This window comes from Cupressus sempervirens, chromosome 6 (genome assembly GCF_028749045.1).
Source record: "Cupressus sempervirens isolate cs-2001-9-10 chromosome 6, ASM2874904v1, whole genome shotgun sequence".
Classification (NCBI taxonomy): Eukaryota; Viridiplantae; Streptophyta; class Pinopsida; order Cupressales; family Cupressaceae; genus Cupressus; species Cupressus sempervirens.
In genome coordinates, this window is record NC_143123.1 from 460,237,054 (window position 1) to 460,248,279 (window position 11,226).

Here is an 11,226-nt window from a genome sequence, read left to right on the forward strand (position 1 = left end):
TGGTCATTTTTGCATATAGTGTCTGAACTTAATTAGTTTTGGATTTTTAGGATTTTTGTACCCAAAGGCCAAATGGGTTCTAATTTTGAAATTTTCTAAAATTTGGGGGTTTTTACCTCATTTTGTGTGTTACCCTTTTTTCTTGGGTTTTCTTGGCACAAGTTGGGTTGTGGACCTGAATTATCTATCTGGATATTAGTCAAACCTTTTTTGCACTTTTGTGTTTTCTTTGGGATGTGTGTTGCATCCATATTCCTGACTTGTGTTTAGTTGAGTGATTTTTATACCTATTTTTATGGTTTCTCTTGGACCTTTGTTATTGGTTCATGGACACTAGGATTCGTGTAGAATCCATACTCCTGGATTGAAGCTGGTTGAGTGAGTTCATGATGTTTGGTCTTGTTACATCATTGATATTCATATAGAATCCATACTCCTAGATTGAGGCTAGTTGAGTGATTTCATGATGTATGATTTTCTTGGTTCTTGGGATTTGTGTAGAATCTATCCTCCTAAGTTGTTTTCAGTTAAGTGATCTTTTGCATTGTGTTCTCATCCAATTCTTGTTTTATGATCTTTGTGATGGTGGTGTGCCACACACAAGTACATGTACATATACTTGTCCAGTGACTTGCAAGTTTTGATCTTTCATGTTACTTTCGAAAGTTATGATCATTGGGGTTGGGTTGGGAATTTGCATGCCTATGGGCACTCATTGTTGGATGAGCATAGGTAAGGTAGGGTAGCATATGGAGGGATTTTCTATCCTATATCCTGGTGATCATTGTGCCCATAGGGTTGGAAAAGGAAGTTTTAAGTAAGTGATAATTAAATAAAATGTGTGAGTGATAATAAAGCTTAAGATAATAAAATGTGTGAGCACCTAATTAAGTTTAAGGACACAATGTATGAGCACTCGTTTAAGTTTGAGGACACATGATCTGAGTTTGGGCTTGTCAATGCCAATTGACTCTCCATGATGTCAACCCCTACTTAGTAGCCTATTGAGTGTCTCACCAGGACCTATACGTCTTGCATTATCTATGTCTTGGTTTCAGTCATCATACTGCTTGGTGTGTGTGTTAGCTATAGATGTTGGTTTTGCATGTGTTTTTGGTTGGATCATTATCTCCATCAGCATGGTGGATGTGGACCTATGGTGCCATGTGGTTGGGAGGCATAGCTACCTTTACCACTACTAGGGACCAGTGTACAAAGACGGTCTTTTATCCTAGTGCGACCATTGCTAGATGTTTTCACTTGATGCTTTAGGTCTTGGAGTATGTTTTCTTGTGATTTATGTTTTCACTGAAATGTTTGTACATCATGTTTAGATGATGTTAGTTTATTTTATGCATTCCCATATTATGATGTTTAGCATATGACTAGATGATGTGAATTGTTGTATTGGATTATCTATTGCTTATTGGTTAGCATGTTAGATTGCCTTATTATGATGATTAGCATGTGATAGGTGATGTTATCTACTAGTAGGATTATCTTATGCTTTACTACTAGCAAGTTAAATTTCCTTATGCTTATATTGCAGCATGTTTTAGTAGTGGCATTCCTATTATGATAGTATCGATGATCTAACCAATGGCTTGGGATATTACGCGTGGGGGATGGCTAGGATCCATAATGGTCTTATGATGCTATTGATAGTTGGGAGAAACCACGAACTTAGTTTGGTTTTTTAGTTATTGTGATGTTATTTCTATATATTGCGATGCTACTTCTATTCACTGTGATGTTGCATTTAGTATGTTATTTACTACTATGGTTTGGATGGATAGATGTTCTTCTTTCTTGATGTTATGCACTGGAGTGTTCATTCCTTGATTTATGTGGATTTGATACTCCCTAGTGTGGAGGTTTTCATATTTTTATGCTTTTTATTCTTGCTCTGTTGTCATGCTGATGTGTTTTCTCACATGAGAATGTACTTCCTCATGCGAGAATGCACTTTCTTGAATAGGGAAGCAAAGGCTTGTGCAGTTTGGTGCAAATCCTCACGTGAAGTGATGCATATCCTCCCATGGAGAAATGTACTTTCTCACACTCAGTGATGCAAGGTCTCATGCGCAGTGATGCAAAATCTTGCATGAAACTCAAGACTAGTGGACTTTCTCGCGCAAGAAACAAGGAGCAGTTAGGCTTGGCTGAGGAAGTTTTGGAAGTTGGTTTTAGACACCTTATTGGGGTTTCAAATATATTGTTTAAGTATAAGTTAATTCCTTATACTTAAGATATATTTTAATATATGCAATGAATCTTCTGAGATAGTTTTTGGACCTCTCTGCGATAAGATAAAGATTTTAGGAAATTTCAGGGCTTTATAAATTCAAACTTAACCAGATTTTAGGGCTTCAAGATTTTAGAATTTGCCAAATTTCAAGATTCTACATTTTACCCCAACTTGGTGTTTTGTTGATGAGTGGTCATTTATTTGAGCCCTCATCATGTACTTGGTCGTTGTTGGCTTTTGTTTGCACGTGTCAGTTTGGTAGTGGTGTTTGAAGATTTGTTGGTTGCTAGGATTGTGGTGAAGTCTTCCGTTGTGATTTTTGGGATCCTTGTATGATGTTGTCATGATGTGTACTCATACTTGTAAAAACAAAAAAAATCTTGCCTTGTATTGAATCCTTTTTCCAAGGATCTCTAGGTGGGGCATTATATTTGGTATCAGAGCCCATGTTCAAACATTGGGATCTCTATGTATATGTTGCCTTATGGTGATTGCTGCATTGGTTGAGTGTGAGTGTCTTGGTGAGAACTCGTGAACTTTGTTGCTTTGGTATCTACTTGTGATGGACTTGCTTGTCTAGTAGATGCAATTAGAGTAGTGTGAGGAGAAGGAAGCGAGTCTTCCTAATTTTGAAGATGGAAACAATGTGCCTTGTTTGGTTGGTTGCATGTGTGACCCTATTGGATGGAGCCATTGATTGGTTTCCATGTGTTGGCTTTGTGTGCCTCTTTTTGTTTCTCCTTGTGGAGTAAGGTGCATTGTTTTCCCTATTTTATCCTACTTGTAAGTAAATAAATGAATCTTATTTGTGATTCTGTATTTTTTCATTTTAATAATGAAATGGTTCCCTTCATTGAAAAATGAGTGTTTATTGTAAATCATTGCAAGGTAGTAGGTTTTGCATTATATCTGTGGGTTAATGACTTTAAGTCCCTAATTTAATTGCTTCATAAGTTAATGGAAACTGTATTAAATTGATGGATATCTAAATGTTGCATTACATGGAAATTATTGTTGCTTGCATATGCATGAGGTTATTGATGGAATACTACTTAATGTGAGTGAGTGTGTTCTCTAACATTGCTGGGATGATGTAATCCTTAGCATTGTGTGGTGATTTACCCCTCTACTATGATTGTTCTCAGTCATCACATTTAATGTGATTTGTTTGATGCCTTATTTTATTTGGCTGGAGGTATTTTCCTCATGTTGTTGGGCTAGCATTTGTTTTCAATATTTTTCTCTTGGAATAGTCATCAAATTTTATCTATCGCTCTCTTTGTGACAGTTGTCACATTTCACTTATTGTTGAAATGTGCACTTTTTAATACTTTATTGTTGGAATTGACAATTCCCCATTTGGAATTTTTGTTTTGGTTCATGATGACTGTTCTTAATGTGTTTTAACTGTTGACTATTCCCTCATCAAGTGCATGGTCATTGTTGGTTTTTGTTTGTGTGTGTTAGTTTGGTAGTGGTGTTCGAATATTCATTGGTTACAAAGATTATGGTGAAGTCTTCCATTGTGATCTTTGGGATCCTTGTATGATGTTGTCATGATGTGCATTCATTCTTGTAAAAATAAAAAAAATCTTGGCTTGTATTGAATCCTTGTTCCAAGGATCTTTGGGTAGGGCATTACACATCCTCCCTTGAGTCCCTTATGAGCCAGTAGCTTCTGTTAGTGGTCAGTTGGATATTTGGAATGTTAAGAGAGAAGAAGAAAAAGATATTATGCAAACAAATTATCCTATGAAGATGTAAAAAAAAAGACATAACAAAAGGTAACATATGCGCATTATTTAAAAAGCTAGGAGAACAAGAAACTATCAAAACTACAACTAAAAGCTTACCCATCCACTAGTGCATCCATGATGATATTAGAAATAAATTTTGGAATAGATGGTGGATGGTCTTTGATGCCCCTCCCTACAATAATCATGAAGTTATAATATATTTCTTAAGAAAATTGTATTATGAATTTGTCCTTAGGGAGATTCCCAATGATTTTGACATGTTAGATTCTTAGGGTAGAGGTGAGGGATCATCATTTGAGAGATCGAGAGAGCATCATAACCCTAATGTAGTTAGGGAACCTGTTGTCAAGGCACAGGGTGAGCATGTCATTATTCCTTTGGTTGTGAAAGAACATGTAGAGACTAATATTCTATGGACTATCAATGCTTTGACATAGACCCTCATTCATTGTGCCAGTCTGTTAGTTGATGAGGAGCCTTCTTTGCATCATGGTCACATATGCACATCATGTGGATCCTTATGGACGTTTTGTAAGAAAAATTGCAATAAAGAATATAACCATTTCCATATAACCCATAATAGATTTGAATAAATATGCAACTTAAATCCACATGCAAGAGAATATACAACATACCCAAAAAAATTGTGACACAAGATATACCCTGAGAAACCCTCATTGAGGGAAAAACTTAGACTCCAAAAGCATCAATCCCCATGTATTATTTAGCAAAAAATACCATTGTAATACAACCATGGAAGCCTTCAAAACTATAGCCACATCTAGGCAATCCATGTGAACAAGCATAAATCCACGCTTCCCATGCCATGCTTCCAACCTTTACAAATGCTCCCTTGGCTAACCTGTCAAGCCTTTTCCTACTTGACTCTTACCTTTTTTCCTTCTATCTTCTCACACCAACAACTAACCTTGTGGTTGCTTATATAGTAGCAAGTCCCAAAAAATTACCAAGTGGTATTACATAAACCATGTGCTACCTAACCCATTGACTTGACATTTAATATTGAAAATTTAATTCTTTTTCCCAATATTAAATAATTACATGAAATATTATCACAATGTTACAATACAACTCATCAAGTATATCCCATAGGAATCTTTACATGTTGCACGTCCATCTAGATGCAACATTACACAATAAAATAAAATAATACAATATAACAATATTATGCAATGTGTGCAACACCTATTATCTCAACAATCTCCCACTTGTTGTATACATTACATAGGGTTAATCTGTAGCCACATAAATGAACAAGGGAACAATCCCTCTCAGCACATCCACCATTATGGATCAAAGTAGACCCTGGTAGCTGCAACAAAATCAAAGTATTTAGCATCTCAAACATGAATGTCCTCACCTCCTATTATGCCATTGCCACTGGACATACATAGAAGCCATCCAAAGAAAAAGCCACCCAACCTACCACATTAGAATATCATAAAATCCTATACCAACTGAAATGCCAAGCACAAAAACTTGATCCAAAGGTAATCACATGTATCCATAGTTGTCAAAACATCCATAGTTGAAATAGCACCCACAACAAGTGTCAAACCCATCTAACTCTTTCTACCTCCAAAGGTATACCAAATAAATATCAGATCATCAACATATCCAATCTATAACCTGCAATCACAAGCTTCAAGAGAAATACCTGCCACACATATACCAAGAAGCTTCCATTGCAAAAAATAATGTCAAATCTATAACCAATTCACTCACAACATCTTAAAGAATTGCATCCATGCAGTCTCAAGGACATCCACAATACATAAACCAATAACCTACAAGAACAACTCTCATAAAAAATCTCCAATAGTCTCCCAAGTTCTTCACAACCAACATAGGAAAGAGATTAAGGAATAACCATGTCATCCCTCACATGACATACATGAGCACAAACCAATGATCACAATCTCTAACCAATCTCAAATCCAATGTAAAAAAAATTGAACATCTAGAAAGATAACCGAGACCAAAGAGAAACCATGCAAATCATAACTTGTATCATGTCCTTCTACACAAGCCTGTAGATGTAAATTGTGCAAGTATGATCTCCTCCAAAAAAACTCCAACAAGAAGCCTCAACAACAACCAAACCATACCATATAACTAATCATGGATGTAAGCCTCTCACAAGAAGATCAAACTCATAAACCATTCCTAAACCAAGGAATAACCATTTCTAATCCAAGGAATATGCCCATAACAAAAACATATGCAAATGGAGATAACCAATGCTAAACCATCTCTCAAATGAACCCTCCAAAATTAAATCATGTACCATAGCTCAAGATCCATATCCATGAAAGAAAAGCATAAATATAATGCACTTAAGAGAAATAATGGGCTATACCTCTCAAGTAGCAAACTGCTAAATAGACCAAGAGTGGAGAATGAGAATGCTCATCAAGATATCAAAGTCTCCAACCAAGACTCATCTAGGATCAATCTCCTCTCAAGTCCATATAAGGTGAATGCCCCTTGGACTTCCTACTGAAACCATCAACTATCCTAACAAATACTTCTCTAATCCAAGAGAAATCAACATCACCACCATCTCTAAGTATCCAAGAGCACCTATAACCAATCAATCCATGCCAACTCCAAATGCAACATAAAAATATCATGAAGTATCCAACTTATGATAAATTTACTCAATACCAAGAAGCTAAACCAAGATCAATGTCAAAGTTCCAACCATGGCCTTAGGAACATAAACATGACAACATGATTTAAACCATCTCAACCAAAAAGATAACATGCTCCATATGAACATACTATAACATGTCAAAACTCTAAATGTGTATCAAGAGTATACCATGATATACAAATAAAACCATCCTAACTCCAAGGATAACATGCCAAATGAAAGCATAAACCACACATTTACCAAGAACCCCATAAGTTCTCAAGATGCAACCATCTCCACACACCATGAAAAAAAAACCATTTCCACACACCATGGAGATAACTAAGAACCCCATGAGTCCTCAAGATCTAACCATCTTCACACACCATGAAGATAACAAGTGTACCATGCAAATGTCAAAGATGCTTCTGCAACAACTAGATCTAAGACAAACCTCCAACATCTGCAAATACTCAATAACTATATCAATGCCAAAAAACTCCCACTTAACCATGGTATCGAGTCATCCATGGCATTATATAAACCCATATCTTGCATGAAGATCCCATAGGTCTACACTCACACAACTAAAGTGTCAGTACCAAGTGAAACCAAGATCTCCAAACTAAGAAGATACAAATCAAACCACAAACTAATCTTGTACTATCACCCAATCACTATCACAAGCTCCCACTAACATGTGTATCTAAGCTATCCATGACATCATGATGAAAAACCATCCTCTAACCATGAGAATCAATCAAGGTATCAGACCATCAAAGAACTCAAAGTGCACATTATGAGCTCATCAAAAGAAACTAAATAACCACGATAATCAATCAAGAAGATATACCACCATAACCAAATTGAGAATCCAAACCAATGAACATCAAGGATGTACCTATATATCCAATCATGTCATGCCAAAATTCAAGGAACCATGATCACATCCATGAACTGAGCATCTGACTCTCTAAGTATCTAACCTATCAACATAAAATAGTGAACCACAATCCTCCACCATGATTGTACTTGATAAAAACATCTCATCCCTTCTAGATGAAGTAAAATCAGCAAATCACATGACTTAGGACATAGACAACCCAAATCCAAGCCACCAATATGAATATGCATCAATAATGAAAGGTCAATGGGCAAAGACAACCCATAACCAAGCCATAAATGCAATTTGTAAGTATAGACCACTTACAATACTACACAACTTGTAGACCCAATAGGTCATCATACATATCCAAACCAAATACTAATAATGATATCATCATGAGACCAATCTCAAATATAAATTGAGTATACGATGACATCAAATCCAACTCTCCAAACATACAATTTTAGAAACTCACAATTTTACCATAGTCAATATATCATAAACTATTCAGATTAATATATCACAAAATAAACCATGCCAAACCTACACTAAATCTAAACTAATGTGTAGAGCTCTCCAAGAGCTTTCCACTGACTACTCGAAGTTCAAAATCTGACTCTGTATGCCCAAGTTATGCCCTAATTTGTGCTCAAAATAAATAACATCTAACTTTCAGACTCTTAAAATCTTACAAAATTTCAAAAGCATAGAACCAAACCTACATCAAGTTGTAGTGCTCTGAATTAGCTTTCCAATGCCAATAAGAAGTCTAAAATCTGATATCTTGAGAAAAAGTTATGACCGTTTTACTAAGACAATATTTTTACTATTTTCATTGCAATTTTTTTTTAACGAAAATTCCAACAAGATTAAATTTGACGGTCATTATGGGCTGAAAATAAAAAAATCTTTCATTTCCTCTAAACATGACCAAACTAGGGCATATTTTATATCAAAATATATGGAAATGTCAACTCGAATCCACTGGTGAGGTCTATTTTTACCTAAGAGGTCATTTCTGTAGGCTCCTCCTAAAACCCTCATTGTCCAACAATTTCACATGCCCAAAATCTATCAACATCCCATCATAACAGCAAACCAAAAACTCTCTGATTTGCAATAAAAACTCATATATCTTGTCTTTTATTTTATCATTTTATGCATTCTCATAGATTCAATTTAGGGTTACAATAATAAAACCATAGCTCGGATACCACTTGTAAGGAAACTTGTAATAAAGAATATAACCATTTTCATATAACCCATAATAGATCTGAAATAAATATGCAACTAAAATCCACATGCAAGTGAATAGACGACATACGCACAAATTTTTTGACACAAGATATATCCTGAGAAACTCTCATTGAGGGAAAAAATCAGCCTCCAAAAGCATCCATCACCATATATTATTTAACAAAAAATACCATTGAAATACAAGCATGGAAGCCTTCAAAGCCATAGCCACATCCAAGCAATCCATGTGAACAAGCATGAATCCACACATCTCATGCCATGCTTCCAACTTTCACAAATACTCCCTTGGCTAACCTATCAAGCTTTGTCCCGCTTGACTCTTTAACTTTTTTCCCTTCTATCTTCTTACACGAACAACTACCCTTGTGGCTTCTTATATAGTAGCAAGTCTCACAAAACCACCAAGTGGTATTACATAAACCATGTGCTACTTAACCCATTGACCCGACATTTAATATTGAAAATTTATTTTTTTCCCCCAATATTAAATAATTACATGAAATATTATCACAATGTTACAATACAACTCATCAAGTATATCCATGAGAATATTTACATGTTGCGCATCCATCTAAATGCAACATTACATAATAAAATAAAATAATACAATATAACAATATTATGCAATGTGTCTAACACCCATTATCTCAACACATTTGACAGTCACATTGGAAACACGATGAATGATGGGCTAGTCAATGATGACTTCCTGAGCGAGACATTTGGCATTGACATAAATGTAAATTACAATTATAATAAACTAATTTGATCACATTCCATATGTACAATGAATGACTAATAAATTATCATGTCTTGACATTATTCAAAATTTAGGATAAGAGTGTTGATGACCCTACTACAGATTCCTTGACCCCATTTTACATTCCGTCAATGAGTTGATAGGCATGTATTGATTTAATCATTTAAATTAATACATATATTTATTAAGCAATCATATGAAGGATTGACAATTTTTTTTTTTAATCCATGTGCATTAGGTCTCTACTAAACCATTGACATTCATAAGGGACTTTGAGCCTAGGCATGATATGAGCTTCGTAGAGGTACATTTTTTTCATGTTAATTTAATTCATTTGATTATATTATATCCTATAAAAAATATGTAAATTATATTATATGATTTGTAGTTGTTGACATCAGAGACTTGTCAGCTTCTCCAGTCCATCAATCATGGAGTTGTTGCCACGATGGCTAGTTTAAAGCCATTGACTAAGGTATGAAAGAGTTTTCATAGTTTTAGTTGTTATATAATAGTCAGTATCAAAATTTTAAATGGTATTTATAAGTATGATCGAGTGATTATATTGATTGAATTGTTGTAGGACCTTGTTACTTCGGATCGTCCGCGAACCTTTGAGATGGATGTACAAAATGACTATTTGATGGCAGTAAGAAAATAATTAATTTTGTGTGTACATATATTTGATTTCAATGTATAATAATTATTGATTCATATATACTTTGTTTGTATAAGCTCTAGCTAGAGAGGAGCCTAAACAAGAGGACAAGTGAGCGTGTGAGGAAGACCCCATCATCTCCATCATTTCCCTCCACACAATAACTGAAGTCCTCTAGAAATTTGTTTCTTTCCCCTCATAGGAAGGAGAAGATATAGGGATAGAAATACATATAGGCATTAGTGGACATATCTCTTGGATTTTATGTTAGTGGACATATTCAACATACATTTGATGTATATATGACATTATATATTTGATGTATGAGGTATATTTGATGCTTGGCATTATTAAACTTACAACTTTGATAAATCATTTTTTTCATGTATGACATTATTAGTTATCATAATATATATCTTATTTTTTTAATTTACATTTTAAGTATTTCATGTATTTCATTTTAATGTAATTTGCATCCAAAATAAGGGTAGGAATCATTATAATAAGATTTGATAGTATCTTTTGACATGTGAATAAGGCTATGATATTAATTTGTATTTAGATTGTACACATTATGAGTGCTTTTGATTATGAGTAACTTATTTGGAGTTTTTGTTAGGATGAGAACATTGAATATTGAATTCTTATTACTGTTATACAATTAACATTGAAATTTGATTCTTGAGTTGGCTACATTATGTAAATGTCTAAGCTTGAATCTTAGTGTCATCATAAACATGTCAAGAGTTTATATATGCTTAATCTTCAAAACATGAGGATACTTGAAATAAATTTTTTAATTTATTCATGAAATTTTATATTAGTATTGCTTGCTTATCCATCTCTTTGGGAGATTCATTCATGGAAACACATTATATATGCTCTTCTTATGATTCATGTAGCTATAGTTTTTGTCATTTTTAGTTGCATATCTTTGACTACACTACAAGTTTCAGTATCACCCAAGATCAGGCTGCAAAATTAAAATGAAATTAAATCTTCAA

The 11,226-nt window shown here is 34.4% G+C and overlaps 1 protein-coding gene across 1 annotated transcript in view; it reads left to right on the forward strand.

Moving 5' to 3' along the window:
* The window catches only part of LOC149553055 (uncharacterized), a 62,240-nt gene extending 51,656 nt beyond the window's left edge, over window positions 1-10,584 (forward strand). The window contains exons 2-5 of the mRNA XM_089788550.1: window positions 9,803-9,868; window positions 9,953-10,039; window positions 10,148-10,213; window positions 10,300-10,584. Of these exons, the coding sequence (XP_089644676.1) occupies window positions 9,803-9,868; window positions 9,953-10,039; window positions 10,148-10,213; window positions 10,300-10,305 (225 nt within the window). The 3' untranslated portion in view covers window positions 10,306-10,584. The remainder of the gene's footprint in view (window positions 1-9,802; window positions 9,869-9,952; window positions 10,040-10,147; window positions 10,214-10,299) is intronic.
* Window positions 10,585-11,226: the final 642 nt, after the last annotated feature.